The sequence below is a fragment of the Parasteatoda tepidariorum genome, chromosome 3 (genome assembly GCF_043381705.1).
Source record: "Parasteatoda tepidariorum isolate YZ-2023 chromosome 3, CAS_Ptep_4.0, whole genome shotgun sequence".
NCBI classification, from domain to species: Eukaryota; Metazoa; Arthropoda; class Arachnida; order Araneae; family Theridiidae; genus Parasteatoda; species Parasteatoda tepidariorum.
The window spans coordinates 66,569,005-66,595,988 of NC_092206.1; the positions used below are offsets into that span (position 1 = coordinate 66,569,005).

General features: G+C 26.4%; 2 protein-coding genes across 2 annotated transcripts; one reads left to right on the plus strand and one right to left on the minus strand.

Annotated features, from left to right (window-relative positions):
• Window positions 1-350: 350 nt before the first annotated feature.
• On the minus strand, window positions 351-14,872 carry LOC107454401 (nuclear pore complex protein Nup44A). Its single transcript, XM_016071595.3, has 8 exons — window positions 14,622-14,872; window positions 13,578-13,628; window positions 10,476-10,581; window positions 7,356-7,608; window positions 3,319-3,549; window positions 3,150-3,234; window positions 2,021-2,099; window positions 351-660 (listed from the first exon to the last, which is right to left on the minus strand). The coding sequence occupies exons 1-8, from the start codon at window positions 14,730-14,732 to the stop codon at window positions 476-478; spliced, it is 1,101 nt and encodes a 366-aa protein (XP_015927081.1). The 5' UTR covers window positions 14,733-14,872; the 3' UTR covers window positions 351-475.
• Window positions 14,873-15,149: 277 nt separating this feature from the next.
• LOC107454402 (NADH dehydrogenase (ubiquinone) B14.5 B subunit) lies at window positions 15,150-15,458 on the plus strand. The gene has a single exon (XM_016071597.3). It carries the CDS (start codon window positions 15,150-15,152, stop codon window positions 15,456-15,458), a length of 309 nt encoding a protein of 102 aa, XP_015927083.1.
• Window positions 15,459-26,984: the final 11,526 nt, after the last annotated feature.

Genomic DNA, 26,984 nt, shown 5'->3' on the forward strand with positions numbered 1-26,984 from the left:
GTTTTGCTAGACTTAAAGATTCGGAAACATTCGCTTTAAAAATGCAAAGGCTTGTAAATTTTAAAGGAATTTTTCAAATGTGAATAAAAGGCAAAATTAATTTTAAAAAAAGTCACAAATATATTAAAAAAAGTTTAAATAGCAGAAAAGTACAGTACAAAAAACTACTATGAAAAACATTACAAAATTCACAAAAAAGTTTTTAAAAATATACATATTTAAAAAAAACTATTTGATATTAGTTTTTTTCTAATTAGCTTCTTCCATTAGTCGATTAGTTTTTAATAATTATTATTTACTTCAATTTCTTTACTTCTATAAATATTTCTGCCAAATAAATAGAGAGTGGATACAAAAGAAATCAAAAATTTATTTTCAAATATTTTATCATTATGATAAATAAACAAACTGCAACAAAATTTACATACAAAATACAATTAAATATTTAGTCTTCTTGATAATCAAAAACTAATTATTAATGCCAGGGTTCCTGCTTCAGATGACTAACTTGTCCCAATTTATAATATCTAGTAGTCGGATGATTATTAGTATCCGTCTTTGCAGGTGTTTCTGGCTCATTTGCTGATTGTTTTTCTGTTGATTCTGTTGTACCATCACCTTTCATTGTGGCGATACACTTCCATTTTTCATTAAAATTAGCTAAAAACAAAATTTAGTTTTACTTATTTATTTTGAAATTTGGTACTTAGCCTAAATTTCTAGCATATTTCGATTAGCACATATTGTTTCATTCCTTGATGTTTGGTGGCAGATGCAATATTCATAAGAAAATAAAAAAAGGGTAGAATATTTATTAAATGAATTAATGTATAATATAAAATTGTAAATGTGTTACAAATTTGACTAATTAATTACACTAATATAGAAAAAAAAGGGGGCAAAGCTAAGTGTATTAAGGAATGTTGAATTTTCAAAAATGCAAGTTTAAAATGACAAACAATATTTTTCAGTATAAAAAAATATTTTATAATACGACTTGATTTTGTACTGGGCTTCAATGCATTGATATTCTTTGAGACCACCCACCCCCACACACACATACCTTGTGCTTAACCATGGAAAACCATTTTTTAAAATAAATAGCTCTGTGTTCTATTATTGACGTATATATGGAGTCTAACTTAATATATTGACACAATTGACTGACTAACCTTTTTTTCTGAAGGTTTTCAGAAGAAAAAAAATTGGTGGTAAAAGTAAATTTTAAAAAACTTATGCTAATTTGTATATTTAGTATTTATAACATTATTCAGTTCTTCAAAATAATAATCAAAAAACAAATTAGTCAAAAGTGTAAAAAACAAAAGCATTGCAATTAAAATAAAAGTACCAATAACTTTGTTCATATTATTTGAACTCCAAATCAAGAATTTCAAATAAATCTCTCTTTATTTTAAAAAAAAAATAGTAATAATAATTTACTATGATAAATTGTTATTGACAAAAAATTACCAAACTATCATTTAAATTTTCAGCAACAAAGAAATCATTAGCAATAAAACTATGTGCATTAGTAAATCTCATATTTCCAAGAAAGTTAGAAGTTTTTTCATATTGTGAGTCACATGTTCTTTATAAGTTACTGTAGCTGTTCTATATCTTTAAAAGTCAGAAAATTAGTTCAGTATATTATCCGTACAATTTATAAACTTAGAGAAAATGAAGAAATAAAAAAGTAAATTTTTTTCTTGTTGTGAAGTTAATTGTGTTCCTGAGCTTTCCAAATTTGCACAAAATTTTAGTTCATTTTTTACCCCATTAAAAAGTCATAAGACGTAATCTCATGTAATATGGATTCATAATGTTAAATTAAATAAAAACTAGAAACCAGAGTTGATTAAACCATCAGTGTGACTGCTTCCAATCAAACTATTAGGAAATATAAATAAAGTACATGACACATTTCAAGTATATAAGAAAAAAAAACACATAATATAAACTATTTATGACAACAACTAGAGTTAAGTCAATAAAAAAACAATAGCTAGTGAATAAGAACCTTTCCATAATCTAACACAGCCATCATCACCAGATGAAGCAAGAATTGTACCAGTAATATTCCAGCTAACACGCCACACCTAAAATGAACATAATTATTGGACACATTTTAAGTTTTATGCACAACAAAGATTAAGTTATAGAGATTATTTCTACTCAACTTCACAATGAGAAATTTAAACTCTTTGAAGGTCAGAATTTTTTTTAAAAAAATAAAACACCAGAATAGACAAATTTATTTTAGTTTGACTCAAGTAGAACAATTTAATTAAATGAATTTTTAGATAATTTTGCTTACTTTGTGGTTAGCGTTGAAAACCACAGCCCTTCTAAGTGTTAAAATAATTTCTTATGAGCAGGCAGTAATTTTATGCATAGGTAGTAATTTTATCATGTTTAACAGGTAGTAATTTTATATCTCTGAAATAATAACTAGTATTTGGTGCTTTCTTTGCAATTATCAAGAAAAAAAAATTTTAAAAAAATTTTAATTCAAATTTTAAAAAAATTACATAATTCTTATTTATATGACACTTAATAATGTTTTAATACTTGAAGCATATAAATGTTCTAATTTGTAGTTCCTTGATACTAAGAGATTATATAAACATGCAAAATTTATGATCTTATTCAGTTTTAAAAAAATGAAACAATTAATAACCTTAGTTTCTTAAAAGTGATTTTTTTCAAACAAGTACACAAAAATACATTTGTAAATTCAAGCAAACTTTATATACTAGTTAAATTTTCCTTTCAATAATGTCACCGTAGTCAACTGGCAGGAAATCTGCCCCACAACAAGAAGTTTTTGCAAGGTGTTTTTTTTATACAAATAATTTAAATATAATTGTATTTCGTTTAATGTATTTCTTGATATTAAATTGCAGCACTAATTTAATTTCTCAATAAAATAATATTTATAAATAGTGCTAATAATAGTTAAACGGCTAGATTTTGGTTAATGAACTTTATTATATATAGCAGAAGAAGAAATGTATTTAGGCATCCTAAACACTCAATTGGTTGCCACAAAAAAATGACTGCCATGAAAATAGTTTACATAAATTACTTTAAAAAAATTAAATTAGAACAAAACAAAAAAACACTCTAAATGAAAAATAAAAAATTACTTGGGAATTGTGATTATCGAACTGGCCCGCTTGTCTTATTTCATACTTTGAAGTTCCTTCTGGTATGCCACCAATATTTTGATCACTATAAAATAAAATATATATGTTATCACGATATCAAAAGAATAAAAATGACAAAAACCCACAAAATTAATTCAAGTATACTAACGGAAGAGATCTAATGATGAAGATCTGAAGATTTTTTGTAGCTACTGCCAACAAATTGTAAGATCTTCCTAAATTCGGGGCAAAAGCGAGATCATAAACAGCTTCTTTGATGGGCAGTGTATCTATTCGAGGCCATCGTCTGGTGTTTTCATTATATTCAAATATAATTACTTTGTCTCCTCCTGTTTGTGAAGGTTCATCACTTCCCACAGCTATCATAGGAGCATGCATTCTAAAAAAAAGAAGATTAGAGAGAAAAAAAAATTTTCTTATTATTGTAAATATTCTTTTTTTATTTTTCATAAACATATACTATATTATTACTGTTTTGGATCGCTTCAGTATTTTTTATGTTAAAGGCCTAATACAGCATGAAGTACTTGTTTGTGAAATGTGCACACACATTTCATCAAACCTCTACTAAGAATGATTAATATTTATTTCATAAAAAAATAAAAAAAACTTAAATAAACTTTTAATGTTATTAACACGGTTCGTTTTTGTAAGTAATACTGTTATTTTAAAATAAAATACGAAATTTAAATATTAGCATTTTTAAATTTCACAATTTCAGATATGTTTTATAAGCCAAGACTAGAATCTTGATGATAAATTCATATTTGCATTTTTGGCCAGTTTTTCTTTTATAGTTCATTCTTTATAATTTTTCAGTCCTTTTTTATTTTAGTTTTTTATTTAATTCCTTTCGTTATTTTCTATCAATTTTATTTGATACTTTTCTTTTTATTTCAAATGCATTCTGAATGCGAATAAATTTTATATATGCAGTAGAAGCTAGATTTAACGATTCCCAAGAATAAAAACTTCCAGCTTTTAGCGTCATTTCAGCCTGGTCCCATTTTAGTTCTTATATCAATAATGTGAAATAAGTCCAGTATTAAAAGTGAATTCCCTAACTACTACCAAGAAACACTGGTGTGTTTAGTTATCTTTTTACCACACAAAGAGTGATACATTCCATGTTTTCTATTTTTCTTTTTTTTTTCTTGCCTGTTGAGTTTGATAACAAAAAAACTTCTTGTTACTACCAATTAACGGATCAATTTTAAAAGAAAAGACTCTGGAAATCACAACCCGTCTGAATATGGAAGGTTTTACTGCATCTAATGGCTGGATTGGCAGGTTTAAAAAAAAGGAATAATTTGGCAATATGGGGTGAATCTGCAAGTGTGAATGAAACAGCTATTGAAGAGTGGAAAAGTAAGACTTTGGCAACATTAGTACAAAATTATTTTGCAAGGGACATTTTTAACGATAATGTATAATTCAATATTTTTCCAGTAAGACATACACCATGAAAGGAGAACAATGTCATGAGGGAAAATTGTCCAGGGTAAGGGTAATCTCGATATTGCAACTCTGATGGAAGTGAAAAACTTACGCCAATCATTATCGGTCACTCTAAAAATCCATGTTGCTTCAAAAACATTAAAACTTTTCGTTTAAGTTTTTTTTAGTTTAAACTGTAAGTTTTAAATATTTTGTTGAAATACTACATTATATTGAACTTTTAAAATATTTTAGTTTGTTTTTTAGTTTACACAGTAAATTAGAAGTTAAATGTGTATTATTATGCTAATTTACATAAGTTACATTTCCATACCTCCGACATTGCGACTTCCTGCTTTTAACAACATTTGTGACCAGTCCCACGAAGGTTGTTAAATTGAGGTTCTACTGTATATACAGGGTGTCACGTAAATGTTGCGACAAACTTCTAAGGGTTGTAGAGCACATCGTAAGAATTAAAAATTGACTAGGAAACCATGACCGGAAATGTTATCATATGCCAGTAAGGGCACATTCGTATGATGAAATGTTACATCATGTGCCTTTGAACATCAGATACTTTTATTTATCCAAATTATCTTAATTTTTTTATTTTCTATTAATTATTGTCAAAAACTGCTTTCAAATAGGTACAGTTTTATTGTAATTTAATGATTTGGCGGCTAACTGGACGAACACACCTAATTATTAAATTACGATAAAACAACATTTCTGAGCATATTTCAATGGAACTCTCGACAGTAACTAATAGTAATATAAAATTAATATGAAATTAAAATATTTTAGAAAAACAAAAGTGCAAGTTTAAAAGTACACAAACAACATGTCCATAATAAGAAAGTGCACTTAGCAGCATTAGATAACATTTCAGGACATGGTTTCCTAGGTAATTCTTACATTTTGCATTGAATCATGCATTTTAAATAAGTTCCAATAACAAGTGTTCATACTAATCAGAGTTATTCAAGATATAAGAATTGGCTTTTACTTTCAAATTAAAGACATTCTTTTAATTTAAAAAATCATCAAAAATTTTTTTTTAAATAAATATAGCTTACATTTAAATAGGAGCAAAAATTTAAATAATTTGATTTTTCATTTTAAAGCCATTTTTGAAAGTTTATTAACGAGTTTTTTTTTTTTAAAAAAACATTTTTCAAGAATTTTAAGTTATCAACATCTTATTCCTGTATGACTTTTTATTAATCTATTATATATATGCATAGATGCTACACATTTGTCTATTAAATGTACAGATATTTCTCTTACAATAAATCTAAAAAAATAATGATGAGAATGTATTAAAAATTGTGCATACATTTTTTTGCAAAGTTAAAAAATGGAAAGTTTGTCTCCTCTACCATTTGAGCATTATGATTACTTATTTATCCATTAGTTTTACTCTGTTCAAAGGCACATATTTCAGTTACATTTCATAAAATAAGAAATATTTAATAAACAATATTATTTTGAAAATAGACCATTAGGCTAAAGCTAAGTGAGGTTTAAAACTCATGCTACAAAATAATTTGTCAATTAAGGTATCTTAAAATGACTTTATTTAACAACAAAAGTTTAAATTTGAAAATGATTCTAGAAAGCTGCAATTTAGAGAATTATTTTTTCAAAAAAATGCATGATATTTGTTTGGAGTAGAAGTCAACATGGGTTCAATGGAACCTTAGGGTTCCGGTACTTAGAACATTTTAAAGAGTTCCACAAGTGATCACTATTTGCTAAGTTAAAGCTCAAAATTTTTAATTTTTTAAAAATATCAAATTATTAAGGGCAATTTTCTTGTAAAAATAAATATAAAAGAATATTTTATTAAATTTTGTAGAAGTCATATGCTTCAAAAACATTAATCGAGACTCATTAGGTCACACATGAGTCTACATTCTTTGGCTAAGGAGAAGAATTTTCTTTAAATAAAAAAAAATAAAGTCATAGTAAAATTTAGACAAGTTGATATTATTCGCTTTTGGAATGACATTAGAAAAGAATTCTATGAAATTGCCAAAAAAACTACGCAACATGTAATGTCATTTGTTCCGACCTTTGTAGGCAAAAAATTTATCTTTATCTTTTGGCGCTATGTTAAAAAAAATAGAAAGAAAAACGAAAAGAAACAAACAAATTTGAGTCTGAAAATGACATAGATTTGCAGATTTCAACAATTATTTGAGATGCAAAAAACTCTTTTTAATGAAAAATAATCATAATAAAGTTTGTAAACAGTTGGCATTACCATGTTTATTTCAAAAAACAAATTAAATTACTTTTCGTTTTTGTGTTACATTGAAGACTAAACTCCTGATTAGTATATGTATATTTATTATGATACACTTAGAATTTAAGGAATATAAAAACAAGTATAAAACTTTTTAGCAGTCACTAGAAACTATAGAAAGTTAGTGTATGGTTGGCAATAACCATGCTTAATTAAAAAAACAAAGCCTAAGATATATAATTATAATTAGCGCCTTTGTAACTACTAAAAAAAACAAAATATTACAACAAATTTAAAAACAAATTACTAAGGTATACAAAAACAAATATAATACACTTGAGCGGTAAATTAAAAGAAAATAACAACCTGTAAATGAATAATTAATTTTTATACTTGTAAATTACATTTAAAAAAACATAAAAAGGTTCTTTTACAAATCCGTCGCAATTGCCTAGTTAATTAAATTTCATAAAATGTTGGCAAAAGTATATTTTTACCTGCTAAGATTCCATGATATACAACTACAGGCATTTTTACAAGGAATTTCATGATGTAATGACCACTGGCTCAAATTCATAATATCTGGTGCTTCATAAACACGTACAACCCCGTCAGCTGAGCAGGTGGCTAGTTGTAATCCAAGATGCTTTGGTGCAAATTTGACATCAGTAACAGGTGTTCTACTGTCTACTAAACTAATTTTCTTTACCCATTGTGATTGAGACTTCTCACCAACTGATCCTTCAGGACCTAATGACAAATTTATAAATTTGATTAGTTGAAAGTTTTGTGAAAATCTCAGCATATTTTTTAAAATTTTTTTATTGAATAAAGTTTACTAATTAATACTTTGAAACTGAGGAGTACAAACCCTTCAACTTTGAAATTGCAGATAATATACATGTTTCTGAGCTTTAATTTTTTTTTTCTGAAAATTTTGATAAGAATAAGATGGCTATAATACCAACCAGTTAGACCTGAAAATAACCACTCGCCACGTGGCGAGCAAACAGAAGTGGCCACTTAAATAAACAGTCAGTCAATGTTTAGCATTTTTTTTAAACTGTTTAATGATAAAAATACATCAATTCAGAAAGACACTCTGGAAAGCAAAATTGTCATTAAAATGTCCATTGTCTCCATTCAAAATTTTGATCCTTCAGAATCCATCAATTTGTGGTGGAAAAATTCACCAAAAAGGAGAGTTCTTTAACAATTCACGTGTTTCAAAGTTGTAATGTCTACATTGAATCCCCCCCCCCAATATTTTTATCCTCCAAAGTCAGCATATTTGATTAAATTTTGTTATTGTTGAATTAACTCTTTATAATCATAGATTATCTTAAATATAATTTTTTCTTCAAAAATATAATTTAATACAAGCAAAAAAAAAAGTTTACAAAAAGAGTGGCTATTAAATTAAAAGAATCTATTGATATGAGTCACCAACTAATTAGGTTTAAGAAAAAAGTGAGTACAAAGTTATTAGAGTCGATCGGCCACAGGCTACTAAATGAAAATGACCAAGTCAACAATCAGTAATACATTATTATTTAAAGAAAAAACATAGAAAAAGTACAAGAATTAGTTTACGGATTATTACAATAACCAATTCTCAATAATAAAGGACTTTTATACCCCATTTTCTTAATCATTTTGATTGAAATATATTCAAAATATCCATAAAGTTAAAGCTATCTCAATAAAACTCAACAAAAAAGATCTTTTTCTTTTAATGGGCAAGTTATACTGATTATCATTATTATACTGTCACAAAAAAAATACTAATTTTTCCCTCCTTTAAATCTATTTAACTCATTGTATCAATATCAGGAATGCAAAAACTATGGTCCATGCAAACTTTTAACTTGGCAACTGAACAAAATATTAACGAAAACAAGAAATAGAAAAAAACATCAAAAATTTCTTTTTTAGACGTTACTAATCTAGTTAACCTTTTTCAAAAATTAGATTGTAACAATTTAGTTTCGTAAGTTGTTATGATTCAATATTTGTAGTAAAATATAATTTCCTACAAATTTGTACAAATAAATTAGAAAAAAAAAGAGAGATTAACTTTTTATGTATTTTGCTATCTCAAAAAAAATGTATTTTTTAAAGTTTTATTTCTTAAGAATTATTCCACTGATTTCCTATAATTCTGAATTTTGTAGCTTAAATTAGTATAAAAATCTGTGTATTCTTTACAATTTAAAGGTTTTTTTATCCTTAACTTTTTGTAAATCTAACAAAAACTAATAAATTACAAAACATTATTTTTTCATAGAGATATCTTTTAAACAAGTTTCAAAAATGTGTGAAAAGTTTTAAATTTGCTTTAAAAGTTCTAAAGATATTGGAAAGTAATTAAAGAATGAAATCAACATTAAAAATTACGACTTCTTATCACTCTCCTGCCTAAACTATATGTAATATATCCCCCCCCCCTCTCATATCTTGAGGGTCAATATTCTAAATCTGTCAAACAAATTGTATGTTTCAAAGAGATTATTTTGTGTCTGATTTTGTTACTACTTCAGAATAAGATGACCGAATATTTCAGAATAAGATATTGCTTGCATCAATTACTTTGCATATTCAAAGCTAAGCCCCCTAACAATTATAAATGAGTCTTCATATGAGAAAATCCAATCATTTGGATCAAAAGTTATTAAGGGTGTGGGTACACTGAACAAATTGTATAACTTTATATTAAAACAGATTATCCATGGTTATTTTGTTAAAAATAAAAATTATTATCCAAAAATTATAATAGATTTATTGCATTAGAATTTTTTTTTTTTTTTTAGTTCTCTCTCTCTCACACACACATTCTCTTTTCTTTTTAGAGAAAGAAAAACAATTTTGAGTGTGCTTCGGCTCAATATTTACATAGAATTCTAAATATTCATATCAAGTTCTATAGAGTAGTTATTGATAATTGAGGTCATGTAATAAATATTAAAATATATTTATATTGACAAACAAAAAAATATCAAATCTGGAGGTTGACACAACTGCAATACATGAAAGAAGAAAAGAAAAAATGCTTCTAACAACAATAATTTATTGAAATATACATTTAATATTAAATTACAACAAAAAAAAGCTACAAATTGCAGAAAAGAATGACAAAAAATTTTATTGAGTTAATTTTTAATAAATGATTTGTCAAATGCGAGAAGAAAAAAAATCAAATCATTTAAATAACAGAAAAAGCAAAAGTTTTAAGTTTTATTTTACTAATGAGAGGAATATTATTAAGTTTACCCTTGATATGCTGAATTTAGGTACCACAAGGAAAATTTAAATATTTACCTTAAGAAAATAATAATAAAAATAAAAAAGATTTTCTGAAATTTTAGTTTAAAAAAAATCTTAAAGCATTTTTCTGTTTTTTTTTCTTTTTTTTTCCAAGTAAATAAAAGCAATATTAACTTAAAAATGACAAAAAAAAATATTGTTTCCATTTTTACTCTCTGATGTCAAAGTTTGACTGAATCTTCCTTTCGTGATATGCAGACTTAAATTTCAGACTAAAAATTAAGCTTGTTTACTAAAAGATATATTCTTTTAATAAACAAGGTAAAGATTTAGGATACAAATGTATATTTTACCTAATTCTTCCCACACTGCAACAGTTCTATCGAATGAGCAAGTAGCAATTATTTGCCCAAATTCTGGATGTGCCCAAGTAACTTTCCATACTGAGCCACTGTGAGTCTAAAAACATATATAACCAGATTAAGAAAAAACAATCTAAACAAAAACAAACCAGTAGAAGAAAAAAATATCAAATAGAGAAATAAATTTGTCGACATCAAAATAAAAAAAATCCAACATAAGATTATAAAAAGTCTTGAATGTATTAGGGATAATCCGGTTATTTTTATCCAAAACAACTGATTAGACCTCGCGCAAGTACAGAAACATGCATCTTTGCACTATCTTAGATTTACATTATTTATTAAAGTGTCAGTAATATTAATTTCTGAATTTTGAAAAAACTTTTAATTTCAATAAAAAATTCTTTAAAAATTATGATAGAAAAAAATAATATAGCTCATAAATAGTATTTAAAAACTATATATAAAAAAAAGCATTAATTTTAAAATGAAACCTCTTAGAATTATGGCAAACAGTAATAACCACAGTTAATATAGTTTTCAAATAGTTTAGCAAACAGTTAATATAGTTTTTAAATACATTTAAAGACCATAATAAAACATTAGTTTCAAAATGAAACTTTTTTGAATTATAGTAAATACTCAGGGGCACAGCAAAATTTGATTTTTGAGAGGGGGAACATTCCGATTTTGCCAAGAGATTTCTAATTGGGCCGAATAATAAGGCAATCATTCTTATTCTTCTTCACTTAATAAATTTGGTTTAAAATGGTCATCATAAAAACCTAATTTATTTCAACACATAAAAAATATCTGGTAATCATTGCTGTGATTTTAGGTGCTGTTGAAATATAAGGCATTTAAGCTTACAGTTATTGTTGCATTTTTTAAAAAACACTTCTGAATAAAAATTCTTAAAAAAGAGTAGCAGCTAAGAAATAAGTATGATTTGTCTAATATAGTATAAACAAAGAAGAATATAACTAATTTTTAAATCAAATGTAATAATTGCTAAGGAAATAGATTTGCTATTAATCAAAGTGAAATAATCTTAATGCATAAAAATAAATTGAACATTTAACACTTTCAGTTATATATTCGTCAAAAAATGAACAATGAGATATTCAATTCAGCAAACGTTGCTGAACATTGAATATAAATTTATTTACATTTTTTAAAATACATTTATTTGTCATAATCGAAAAAGCAAGGTAAAAAACCTTTATCTTTGTAGAATAAAGCATATATAAGGCAAACAAGGATGTAATTCACTTCAGTAAAAAAACGAAAAATTATTCTGTTGCTGCTATTTTCGCATTAAGCTAATTTTTCCACCAACATTACTGATTTAAGGCTTAATTATTTTTGTGAATACTTAAAACTATCGATGAACTTCTTGATAAATGAAAAAAATTATACATTTATTCACAGATAAGAAGAAGACGTAGGCAATTTATTTTACTATCCCACAAATCGAATAACAAGTAATATGGTGATCAGCAAATACTGTCTAATACCGAATAAAAATAGAATATTCAAAATATTGAGTCCCCTTGTAAAAATAACCCCAATTTTTTTCAAAAAGAATAGTTGGTATTGCTTTGGCCAAATGATGTAAAAAAATATGAATTTTTTGTTAACCTTTCTGGATTATATAAAAAAAAAACCACAAAAGAATAAAATATGGTCAAAACTAACAGAATACTAAAAATTTTGCTGTGTTTCTGGCTCAATAGAAATGCAAGAAAGCTCAGTAATTTTCACCGAAGTGCTTTAATAATTTTAGTATAATTTATAATGAAAAATGGTTTTATAATATATGATAAAATTTGGAAAGACCTGTTTAAATTTGGTACCTTATCGTGATACCTTAGACCAAATAAATGGTTATAATACTGTATATTGTGGTTTTCATTACCAAAACTATAATGTTTCTTTTTCCTTTTTTAACAAAATATTACCAGGACGATAATTTTTTTTTCTCTGTGTAAAATTTTTTAAATTTAATTACTCTGAAACTAAGAAATTTTTAAAAGGAGATAATTTTTGTTTTTTTTTTTAACAATAAAATATTTAGAGACATAAGAGTATGTAACTGCAATATATTGTAATAAATAAACACAAAAAGAAAGAAAATTAAAAGCTATATATAAATATATAATTTAGTTTAACACAGCACAGAAAAGAAATCTTCAATTCAGGGGCTTATTATGCACATCAATAACATTCTAACATCAGAATGCTCCTTTACGTCTTGATATCAGATTCATTTCTCTTGAAATGTGCAAAATCTCATATTGTTTCATCTAATAGTTTATGAAATATGACTGTGAGATGACAACTTTTTATTAAATATAAAGAGATGAAAATACTTCTACAAGTTAAACGTTCAACTTAGTGTTACCTACGTAGTCTCTTAATCGAAGAAATTTTAATTTTTAAACTTTAGGATAAGTTTCTGTAGTAATTACAATTGATAGTTTTTTTCAACTTTGGACAACACAAGATTAACCAAATTGTATTTACCTATTCACTGTTACACTTTTCAAATTTTTCCTTTTTATAAAAGAAATGTAACAGGGATTTTTTAAGATGAGCTAATTGCTGAAATTTTAGGTGAAACTGCCTCATTTGTACACGGAAATAGGTACAAGGATAGGATTAGATTTATTGATTAAAATAAAAGAATAGTGGAATAAATATGTAATATGATATTCATACTTATTTTTATCATCACTTTTTAAAAGGTGAATAAAGACTAATTTGACGTGTTTTTTCTAAAAAAGAGAGAAATTTAAATTTCATAAAAATTACGAATAGCTAGGCAAAATTTGTCGAACAGGGATAATCTTTGGAAGGTCGCAGCGACCTCCCATTCTGTCGCCTCTGCCAGCTTGTTTGTGTCTGTACAATATGTTGATAAAAGTGACAGAATTAATTTATAAACAAGTTCAAACTTTAAAAACTTATTACCTAAATCTAAAACCAAAATTTAAAATTAAAGTAAATGTCAAAATAAAGCTTTTTTTTTTTTTTTTTTGAGTAACTAAAAATCTTGTTTTTTAAATTAACACAAAAAACCACTGAACTTACTTTCCAAGATGATGTGCAATGCCACAATTTATCTTCTCCTTTGTCCCAAATCTTAACAGAGAAAAGAAAATATTTGTAGTCATATTTATTGAGGATTTGATGCTAATTTAAGAAACAGATTATAATCTTAGTAACATTAGGATAAGAAACATACTTATACTTCAAAGAAAAAAAAACTTCTTTAATTATTAAATGTTGAAGTAAATGTTCATTTACTATGTTAAAAACATTGGTTTTAATCCACATATTGATTATCCCCAGTGATTGCTTAATTTTTCTGCCCAACAGCAACACTACAGTGTTATAGACTACATATTTGTTACATATAGACTACATATTAAATATATATTTGTTAGTCAGAAGAAATTTACAATAAGTTTGACTCCAAACCAATCGCGCATTATTTTGTGACTAGTCCTTTTTCCTTTTATAAATATACGTAACTACTCTATTACATTTTACTGATGCATGCACAGGTGTCATTCTCTCTAATTAATGCTATAAATGGATAGTAAAAAAAAAAAAATGCTATAAATGGTTTAGCCATAAATAGGCCACTATAATATCCTGTTAATTAATTAGCAAAGGGAACAATAATGATTATAAAGCATAATTTTACTGTAAATAAAGGTTTAGTACCAATCTATGCGCTTCCTAAATAAGTTATAATTTTACAAAGTAAATTAATATTGACACTCAATTATGCACAAAAAGTTTATTAGCGAGGGAAACAAAAATAATTACTTTTAGTGCTAGATATTGTGTTTTTCACGTCTATTACATACTAGTTATATAATTATAGAGAATAAATGCGAAGAAATTGATTGTTTATAACGAAGTTTTTAGTCTTCCGTATTTATGGTCCATTTAAAATTAACTTGATTTTCTTTTCAAAATAAGGGTTTAGTACCAATTTATGTGCTTACTAAATAAGTTATTTTTTTTCAAAGTAAATTAATATTGACACTCAATTATGCACGAAAAGTATACTTAGTCAGTGAAAGTAAAAAGTTTTTCATAACAGCTTAAAGAAAGTTAACGCACTTTAACAGTTTGATCACTAGAGCAAGTCGCTAATCTTTCTCCATAATAATCATATGCAACATCATGTATGAGGTCTTTATGATCAGCTTGTATACTACGACTAACAAACATGATTTTCACACTAATAAAAAAAATTAAAGCTAAAATTACACCAATTAATGTCAAACAATTTCAATAAATCATATAGTGCGATGGTGCAGGGATATAAATAAACAAATCATACTTCTCCGCCGCTTAAAACCGATGCCAATAAAACATGTAGTAATATAATACAGTATTACAATTTAGAGTTTAGTTTACGCCATTTATTTACAAATATTTTTATTTCATTTAAAAAATATTATTTTGGGGAAATAATCAATCTGCTAATTTTTTTAATACTTTTTATATAATGAAACAATCTGTTTAAGCACTTTCACTGTAACCCGCAACCTTTGTTTATCTTGAAGGGAAAACACGACAAAGAATTTTGCCAATTTGAAGCTAACTTTTCATTGTTATAAACAGGATATTTATTACTAAATTAAAATGCCTGCAGCCAGAGAAAGTCTTGAAATAAAATACTTCTATCATTTGGGCTTCTCTGGTATGTTTGCACTCTCTCCAGTTTGTGCTAATTACTACCAAAGACGACCGCTCTACGCTGGTATTCACAGGCATATTCTTTTGGGCATTCTAGGTTTCGCTGTTGGTCACTATGTAACAAAATACCTAGATAATAAATGGGTTGAAAGAGATGCTATTATCAGACATTATGTTGAACTCCATCCCGAGGATTTTAAAGTAGAGAGGAAGAAGTTTAAAGAAATCTTCGATGAATGGTATCCAATTCGATAATCAATATCATCCAACATAGTTTGGCTTAGAAGATTGGACGGAATCTAAAACTATATTCTGTTTAAATAGTTTCACACTCTAACATTAATTCTACTACTTTTGTATTCTGGTTTAAATAGTAGAGAAATGAAGCAACCAATCGCTATTGTTGATGTTCTTTGTAAATAAATAAAGTATTTGAGATAAAAGTACTGATGATTTTAGTGTTACTTTTACTACCACTCTATGAATTAATTCTTCAGAACATTAACAATAGAAATATTTCCGTATCATCATCTGTTGTGTTAATAACAACCGTCAAGGCACCAAATGGATTTTAATCTTACAAATTAAAATAAATATGTCGAGGTTTGCTGGGGGGGAAAAGCTACAAGTTAAAGCCTTCAAATTGTGCCACTGTGACGTTTTTTTTTTTTTTTCGTTTAGTGCAGGCCACTGCACCAAAGTTGCCAAGACTTGGCCATTATTCTGCTGCAGATCTCGATACGGAATTGTTCCTATAACAATCGACTGAATAATCTTTATGACGACACAGATGTCAAGCATAACTCTTTAAATAAGATGCCTTCTTTTTCTTATATTAATAGAATTAAGTTAATAAAAATTATTAAGCTTTTCTTTAAAACATTTTTGAAGTTTTTTTGTTATAAGTATATTCTCCTATAAGTTTTGTTGTAATGATAGAACTATATGTTATTTAGTAGCTTTTATTCAAAGTCGGGATGAATAGTTGTCTGATTTGTAAACATTCATAAAAACTATATGTTGCTAAACTCTTTAGGGTTTTATATATTTATTTATTTTAAAACATGGTTTTTTTTACATTTTTATCTTACTGGCTAATAATAACAAGCAAATGGGTAAACCATAATTTTTTACTAAAGATGAACAATTCTGTGGGTAATAATATTTGGCAAGTATAACATAATCTCATGATCTGACTGTAAGTATAGTTATGTTACAAATTTTTTTTTTCCTCCTTTCACTACCTTGCCATGTTCCCATGGCAAAATCATGGTCAAATTATCGCAGAATGTTGCACAGTTCTTGCACAAAGATTTTTCTTTTGGGAAGTAAAAAATTTTGATTTGCTTTTCTGCAGAAATTGATGCATAAAATTTGAATCACGTGTTTAAATAATCACTTTTCGAAGCGTTCAATTTACACCGATCCCAGAATCCACTTTGATTGTATTTTTGGCAGTTATTGCTTTTAATTTCCTCATAGTTTTTAAAACCTGATATTTATATACAAAATTATTTATTGTTACTGCCAAATCTTGGAAATGAAAGAGGCATCTGAGTCGTGTAAAAGAGTCTAATATGCATGATTTCGTTGTCAATCTGTTTTTTGGTAATTACTGTTACCAATTTCATAATTTTTTTGATGTGACGATGATATACAAAATGCGATATAGGAAATAATTAGTGTTTTCCCTTACTGAAACAAAATGCGAGAATATTGCCCACAATATTAGATATCAAAAAAAAATATATATATTGTTTTTTCTTTTGTAAACAGCATTTTTGTTACCTTAAATTAGGGGTGCACAACCTTTTTGAGTGAAGGGCCACTTGCACAGCTGGTTGGCTAATGAAGGGCCGCACATGTATTGATGCATGTTAATGACAATAGTAGTAATGTTTATTTAAACATTAGCGTTCCATTTTTTTTTATCAATAAACTTAATAATATATTTGCAAAAAATTAAAGGTGTTCCATTTTTAGAATTCATTCAAAAATAAAAAAACTTACACTTATTTTTTTTACAAAATAAATTGCTATTTTTATCATATGAACAATAGATTTATCAAAATAAATAAACAGTGAAGAAAATAAATGTTTTTTTTTTATCATGTCATGCAGTACGAAAATTCATTTTAGAATTGCGAGGCACATCCAGAAAGTAAGTTTCCCTATTTTTTTTTAAAAAAAAGAACTCATACTTTCAAGAACATATTTATTGGCAACAAGTACAGCAATGTTTCAGCTATTTTTCAACATAGCCCCCACCAGAATAAAGACACTTGTCGTATCATGGGATCAACTTTTGTATCCCTCTGTCGTAGAACTCTACTGCCTGTAAATGGAACCAGCGTGTGACAGACGTCTTCAGCTCTTCGTTTGCCAAAACGCTCACCGGAAGATAGGAATTTCTTGAGGTGCAAGAAAACATGAAAATCGCTGGGAGCAAGATCAGGGCTGTAGGGTGGATGATCGAACAACTCCGAGCCAAATTTAGTCAAAACAGCTGCTGTGCGTCGAGCTGTATGTAAAAGAGCATTGTCATGGAGGAGCACAACACCTGCAGTAAGATGCCTCTTGTTTTGAATGGCACGTCGCAATTTCCGCAATGTTTCACAGTAACAGTCAGCGCTTACTGTTCCATTCGCAGGCGGCAGAGTTCTACGACAGAGGGATACAAAAGTTGAACCCATGATACGACAAGTGTCTCAATTCTATGTTGCTATGTTCAAAAATAGCTGAAACATTGCTGTACTTGTTGCCAAATTATATGTTTCTGAAAGTATGCGCTCTTTTTTTTAAAAAAAAATAGGGAAACTTACTTTCTGGATACGTCTCGTAAATTCTAATAAATAAAAAAAACTGCAATGCCCACGGAATAAAAGTAGGAAAAAATTTAGTCATAATTAAGTAATATAAATTCAAATTAAATATTTTAATTGAAGAAAATTTATAGGTTTTAAACAAAAGCCTAAAATAAAAACAAAACTGTGATAGAATAGGAAAATAAAATTTAATGCTTATTTTGTAATGTACTTTATTATTTCATTTTATGAATTATTCAATTTTTTTAAATTGTAAAAATTTTCCTTTTTTTTTTAACCGAAGAAGCTCACTTAAACAACAAAAAATTGAAATCTAAATTACAAATAGTGAGCAGTTTAAAAATTCACATTTTCCGCCATTTTATGAATTTCTCAAGCAATAACATTGCATTTAAATTAGGGATGTTACGAGTATTTAGCCCTTCTGTGAAAAATTCAGTTGGTTGAATGATCAGTCAAATATTCGGCAGAATATTTTTTAGAAATGTATTTTTCCAAGCTTTTTTTATTTTTGAATTTTTATAGATATTATTATTTTTTTTATTATAATCAGATAAGTCAATTTTGTCGTTTTTTAATACTTTGAGAATAGAGAAGTATTTTTTTCCATTTTTTGCTGTTTTTATTATAACCCATCATTTTAACAGAAAGTCTCATACTATTAATTTATTATCACTCTTTCCCTGAACTGTAATATAAATAACCAAGTAACATAGAAAAGTGTGATTTTCGGTATTAAAGTTTTGTTTTTGGAACTAAGAAAAATTTGTTTTTTTCTGTTTTTCTTTTTTAGGTATTTTTATTATGACTCAGCATTTTTTTTTTTAAATAAAGTTACTAATAAAATTTATTTTAAAGCAATTGTTTTTCTTCTAAAATTATGGCAATGAGAAAAATTTAAATTGTGATTTTCAGCATAAGATTTTCATTTAAAAAATTAAGAACGTTTTTTCCAACTTTTTATTTTCTTTAAATAAAAAAAACCTTTTTTAGACGTTTTTATTATAACGCAGTAATTTTTAATATTATTTCTGTTGACTTAATTCTTTTTTCTTGGCTTTTTCTGGTAATTGGAAAACTGAGATGTTCAGCTTTAAAATTATCTTTCAAAAATTAAGATTGATTTTTATGTTCTCTGTTTCGCTTTTCGACATTTTCAAAAACGTTCTTGATTGGCCTTATTTTTTAGAGTTAATTTATGAATACGTTTTTCCAGGAAATATTATTCTGAGCATTGAAATTTTAATTTCAGTGTTGCTATGCTGCTAAAAGATTTTGCTATTTGGCCCCAAGTGTACGGCGCTCAGTCGATTTTTTTCCTTCTTTTTTTGCCGAATATTTGGTTTTTGACCAAATCACAATTCATTACCAACTCATATCCGTTGTGGAAAAAAAAAACGAAGGAAAAATAACTAGGAATTACGATAAAACTGCACCGAAATGCCGTATCTAAAAGCGATTATTTAATCGCGCTATTAACAATCACGTGTCGTAAACATCATAGTTAAATAACGGGATCGTCAAAATCATGTGGAAAAGTATAGAAATAATTGGGGGAAAAAATTACTTATATCTATGCTGAACTCAGCACGAATAAAGCGTGTCAAATGCACGATTTAAAATTTGCATGTCGTAATAGAATAATTGGAATTTTTTATGATACGTGGGAACGCATAGCAATAACTGCCGAAAAAACTTGTGGAAAAAAAGAAAGAATTGCAAAAAAAAAAAAGATAAAAAATCACTTAGATTTAAGATGAAATCGTCACAAATAAAGTACACCAAAAAGTTATTATTTAAATGGGCAATCTGAAACTCGCATCGTAATAAAAATTCGGGATTTTCGAAATCACGGTGAAGCGAAAATAACTGTTTAAGAAAAATCATTTATATTTACGATAAAATCGGCTTAAAGAAAGCGCATTAAACGTACATTTACTAAAGAATCTGTCGAAATTGATTGTATCAAAACGTGATAACTTATAAGTGCGATTAAAAATTGCCATTTTTAAAATTTTTTTATTGTTCTTAGAAGTCATGCGGGCCGCACTTCAGTAGTCGAAGGGCCGCATTTGGCCCGCGGGCCGCAGGTTGTGCACCCCTACCTTAAATAAGTTACATACATCTTTGTTGTTATTGAGAGTATCTTGCAGAAAGATGTTAGTGCTAGAGAGTTTTGTCCCAGACGGCCCGAAAAAATTCTGCCTCAGGGGCCACGTTGAGAAAATTTCTTTAGCTCATTATAAATTACATTCTTAGTTCTATCTTTTTCCCAGTAGAATAGGTTATTTGTCTTATAGCTAGTTATTGTGGCATGTTAGTAGATCTTTCCACTGGGAGACAGTGTCATCTTGCTATTTAGTTACTGTCAATGAATCAAAGTTTCAAGAAAGATTGTGAATACTATAGTAAACAACCTTACAATACAAAAACAAGTTTACTGATGCTATGCCAAATTTTACGATTGTTTTAAAAAAAATTCATACTGCTCCTGTAACCATTACTTCTGCAGACTGTTCATTTTTAAAACTGAAACTTATAAAAACATATTTGAGATCAAATGATGACCAATGCCAACCTATTATCTTTCCCACTAATTTCTATAGAGAATAATCCATCAAACTTCCTAGGATTTTTATGTTTTGATAGACAATTTGGAATTCGGACACAAAAAGATAGAAAAATTGCATTATAATTAACTTATACATATTTTAAAGCAGTACTCTAATCCTTTTGCATACATTTGCTAATTTTTTTATATATTTTTCCTATTCTTAGGATATATTATTCATACAAATTATTTTACTTTATATTTTCCAATCTGTCAAATTTCATTTCAGTTAATGATTCAGTTATATCTGAAGTGTAATTTTTAAAATAATAACATGAATTCAACTTTGATGTCAGAAATTAATTATATTAAAAATTTTAATTATTCTTCATTTGTGAGTATGTGGAGTGCAATACCTAAGAACTGCTGGGGACAATGTCAAAAAATAAAAAGTAGGGTTGGCATGATTAAAAAATATTTTACTTAAAAAATAATCATTGGTTTCTGCTATTCATTATGATTTTTTTCAAGTCTGATTTATATAGAAAATATTGTTTATGCAGTACTGCATTATCTAATTTGTTTATACTTAAGTCTGTGGTAATAAATCACTGATATCAAATCTCACTGATAATAATTGTAACGAGGAATAGGTTAATAACTAAAAAGTTTTGCTCAAGAATTTAAATTTAAAAAATGACTAACTTATTAGTGGTGTTAAAAATTATAGTTGCAGTATTGTTGTTTATAATGAAGTATTATTAATACATTTTATCAGAGTTTTGATCGTTAAATGATAAAAGAATATTTTTAAAAAAATCTGATTTAAATAAAGCATAACTTTGATCAACTCTGATAAAATGCCTTAATGTTTTACCAAGGGTCGCTAAAACCCTAAGCAAGCCCCTGCTGACTGTAAGCAACCTCACTCAATGCTCAACTAGTGATTGCTATTCTATAGATCTAACTTACCTTTCTTTTATCCTGTATTTATAAAAATCATAACTTATATAAAATTATTTTTAACAGTTGTAAAAATGATTCCTTTCAGAATTTGAATTTGTAGTTGCCCTGTTATTCCTAAATTTAGAATATTTTGCCCCGATTTCTCTGTGTGTTTAGAACATCCATTTTTTTTTTACTACAGTAGGGAACCGATTATCCGGAACGGTCGGGACCATCGGTATTCTGGATAACTGATTTTTCTGGTTTTCTGAATCGCTACAAAAAGCCGTTTTTTTTTAATTGTTAAACCAACTAAAAAAAAACAAAAAAATTTGCACATTATCTTAAAAATAAGAAAAAACGATTAAGTAATACACTAATGATTATTTCCAAAATGATGGTAGGGTAAACATCTTTAAAAAAGGAAAGAAAAATCGTAAAATCTTATGAGGAACAAAAATAATAATTTTAAAATGGCGAGAAAATTTATCGAATTTTGTTCCGGTTTTTTGATTTCCGGATAACGGGTTCTGTACTGTAATACCAAGGCGGATTTCAAAGAATCAAGTGCGAAATAATTGTATTTTTGATTATTTTAAAATTAATTATAATGGTATAAAATTTTTAGTTCAAATTTAAGGACTGTCCACTCATTTTATCCATGTTCAGGCACATAACATTATTTGCTGGATCCTCTGTTTCTAACTTTTTCAGAATAAGTCATTTTATAAAAACTCAACAGTTCTTATGATTATCAATTCAAGGGTTATGCACTTATTTATTATTTTCAGCAAATGCAGTAATAGTATTGTAACGTGGTGTTTTTTATTACAATATAGTATCAAAACCCTAATTAATTATTTTATTAAAGATATCTTGAACTTGATTACAAATTTTAATTAAATATTCAAATGAGTAAATAATAACAGGCACACCAGTTTTTTTTTTAATGCAACAGTACTATAAAAAAATTTATCGATTGTCCTCAAACTATTACGAGTTGTTTAGTGTTCTATTAATAAAATTATAGTGAAACATATCAAAACTTTCTGTTCTAAACAATTCTAAAAACAAGTAATTATATAGCATTTTTAATTACTCTTTTGCAATAAAATTTAACTTTAGTATACTTTACTTAAGCAGAGCAAATTATTTTAGTTTCACTTTTTAAAGCAGTCTAAGGTACACTGTTTTTCTTTGACCCACAATGAAGCCTAGTATTTTTTTTTTATTACATTATAGTAACAATTAGTGTATTTTATAATGATTTTTAAGATGTAAAGGAATAACATAAAAACTGTTATCATTATGTCGACATTATATCTCATTCTTCCTACTATAAAGAATGTTAGCTAATGTATAAATTTTATATTCGATAAATGCAATGTTCATAAATTATGCTTGTTGAAAATTATCTAATAGACATTTAAAAACTTTAATATTTAAAAGTAGAAAAAAAAATCTGATTATTTTTTTTCACCCTATTTTATATTACTCTAATTATTTAACAAAAGTTGGAAATGAAGTATCTATTGCAATCTGCTAAATCTTTTGTCATTTTGAAAAACATTCGCATCAGCTCTGCACAAAATTTACCTCAAAAATACTTTATTTTTTTGATCAAATTTTCTGTATATGTCAGAAAACAATATAAAAAATTACACAGCATACATTCATGGGCAAGAAACTCATATAACTCTGTACATCACTGACATGGAACTGAGTATCTGGAATTTAGTTATTTTTTACTATTGTATAAAATATATTAATCATGCTATTTTATAGTATTTCAAAGTATTAAATCTAAAATTTTGTAAGCAAAATTATAAACTAAACTTTGTTGTCTTTAAAGAAAATCGTTTAGTTATTACAAAAACTTAATTTTTCAATTTTTTTTTTTACTATGACACTAGTAAGGTAGTACTAATGATTAAAATTGAAATCAATATAGTATTGATGCATCTCGTTTTAATTTATAAAGATGTTAGCAAACAAACATAAAATTTTGAAACCTATTGAAAATTTTTGATGCTGTAGCTTAGTGTTTCCTTTTTTTCAGCTATGCTCACATAAAATATTCTACGACATTTAGAAAAACATTTAAATTAAAACTGATCTATATATAGTTTCCTATATTAAAAATTTAACACATCTGAAATGACCCAGGTTTTTTTTTTTTTTCAGAAATACTTAACATTTTTATTTCTAAGCCAATGTTGTACCTAAGTGAATTGATACTATCTTTTAAATGTGATTACAGAAAAGATTAAATGCAACATAACATAAAAGTTTGTTAACTATATAGGTATATAAGTAGCTCAAAGGAAAATGATTATAAGTGAGTGTACAAAAAAATTATTTCCTCACAACTAAAATATATGATACTAATTTTGACATAACAGTGCTCTACTTTAATAAGAGTTCAGATACTAACTAAATAATTGATATTATTGTTAATATTATAGATCAGATTACTATCCAAAATAGTACATTATAGGCTGCCATTTTTGACAAAAACATGTTCAGGTAACTGCAAAAACATATTTTAACTGTATAATTAATTACCCAACTGGACTAACCTTCACACAAAAAACAAAAAAAAGTGCATAATTTCTTTTTTTACAAAAATACAACCCCCTTAAAAAGTGGTATTTCTAAATCGCTTAAGCGATGCATGTATAATATCTGATTCGTCAATTGTGATATGTGAACACAAATTTTAATATAATCATTTTAATTCTTAAAAAAACAATTCGTTTGTATTGGTAGCGAACAGTAGCTCTAATTTTCTATGATTGTAAATTTAAAAAAGAAATGTTAAGTACATTTTTTATCAATATTAGGCTATATAAATTTTAACTTGCATTTAAGCCTAGCTGTTTTCTAAAGTCCATTTAATGTTTTTAAATGTCATTTCTTATGAATTTTTAAGATTATACACCATGAATGTTATCACTTTTGGTATTAACAATAAATATGATATGCGTACTATAAAGTATATGTGAAAGCAACTAAATACGATGTTTGTACTATCAATGAAGCAGTCTAATAAATTTGTGATAAAAGCAAATTTCTTTTATGATAATAAATAAAAAATCATACAAAAGTTAAAATGTATTCACTCTATTATCATCAAAATAGTTTGAACCGATTTCTGAAGATTAAAATCTCAGCTTTACATCGAAAGGACATTAATGATGCTAAGCTTCATCTAAATGAAGAGTACATGTTACTATTCAAGTCATTTTATTTTTTAATATGATACTATGTATCATTTTTGTCAGTTGGGCAATAGAAAAATTATCTTTTTCTACACTTACATATACACATACCTATGCACATTTACTTATACAGATGCTTCAAGGTATATTTCTTTTAGAAATTAGGTAGGTATTTATTAAAATTAAACTGAGGATATTGTATAATAGAACAGATTTTGAAAAACAATTCAAGTGTGGCATATAATTGCATTTTTTTTCAGACCCTAAGTATTGGCAAGAAGCAAGCTGTTATGGAATGTTTAACTTTTGCATGTAAAGTTTATTATCCAACTCATTTTAAAAATATTTATAAAATATAGTGTTCCAGCCCTAAACATCAACTTAAAAAAATAAATAAACATTTTAAGTCTAAAAACAAAAAATACAAAAGCTATTTAATAAAAAGTATTGAACAGCTTTAATACAAAAGCCATTACATTGAAAATAAAAGTAATAAAAAATATTAATTAAATAAAATAAATTAAATTAAAAATATTTGAATGAAAGAAAAAAATTTCAATAGATAAAATGCTCAAATAAATGGGCAATTTTAATTAAACACTCATTAAATGTAGAAAAATCTTTTATTTAACATCATAACACTTATGGAAAATTTCATTTCATGATACAATTTTAAATGTATTTCATTTTTATCCTTTTAAGAACCAATATTGAGTTTATGGCTAAAAATAGGTAAACATTAAGAAGATGAAATTTTTGAATAAAAATAAAGGACATATTAGATATTGGTGATGCCCTGCATTTTACTCAGAGGCTACATACCAGTTTTTTGATCGAGCAATAAACAATTTCAGGAGTAGATGGTATCAGAAAAATAGACTTCATTTCAGAGTTTTAAATACACTAAAAAATAGCTTATGGCTGGTTATTACGAGTGTTTAAATAACAATAAACAAATCCATACACATACTTATGGTGAAAATAAAATTCTTTGTAACTCTTCTTGTTCCATTTCAACATTATTTATGTGCACGTAAGTGTGAGTGAATATATAGCATTTTTTTAAAACTTTTACTGAAAATCCAATTATTGTAAACTTAAAATCCTTTAGCTTAAAATCTAAATATTAATGAAATAAAAGAGATCTTATGACTCAACTATTATAATTATAACATAAACTAAAAAAGGTTTCAATTGATATAAATTGGAGATAAAAATATGATATTGCTTGCAAAATATTTTTATTTTGAGACTTCTTACCAATCATAAGATTTCATTATAAACAGACGTTTTATGATTACAGAATATATTTTTGTTATTTGAATAAATTTTAAAAAACATTATAGATAAATATCCTATAAGTTAAATACTGTTTTTCTATGATTAAAACAGAATAAATTTTTGTTATGTGACTAAATTTTTAAACAAAAAAAATTTCTGGAAAAATATCTTCAAAGGTACATATTGTTGTTCAAAATATAAATCATTTGTATCTCATAGTATTGTTCCCCCTTAAGATTTGAGAAATCGAAAAATATTATTGTTGAATAAATTTAGAAAACATTACAAAATAAACAATTTATGAAAATGGTACCATACACACATTTCTGAACAGATGTAAACAATTTATCTCTCGCTATTAAAAATCTTTCTGAACTGAAAGATATCAAAAGATAACACAAAAGCATTTGTCAAAGAATAGCCTGTTAAACACTAGAAATAGTGTATTAAACAGACGACAAGCATTTATGAATTAAGCTATTACTTTACAAACATTACTTAAATTTTCGTAATATCGATGATATAATAGTTGATATTAAAGATGTACCGGAAACACAATGAATATTAAATTTTTTACTCAGCTGGTTTTGGGTACCTGGTAAAAAATGGATTGATTACTGAGCTGGTTAAGTTTTCCACAACCAGATCATTTTATAAATTTAATTTCTATGTATGGGAGCTTTGCCATGGTTTTATCATTTATGCTTAGTATGTAATACATTTTTCAGTCAATAATGACTGCTTCAGTGAAGTTAAAATATGTATCAATATAAAAAAAAGGAAAATTAAATAATGTTTTAAAATTATTTTATACACATTTTAATATAAACAATGCCAATAAAAAAATATTTAAGTTTCGAATTTCTATGCAAAATAAGACATTATGTAAGATATTTATATTCAAAATATTAATACCCATTTGAACTGCAAAATATTTCAAAAATATTCATTAGTTTAA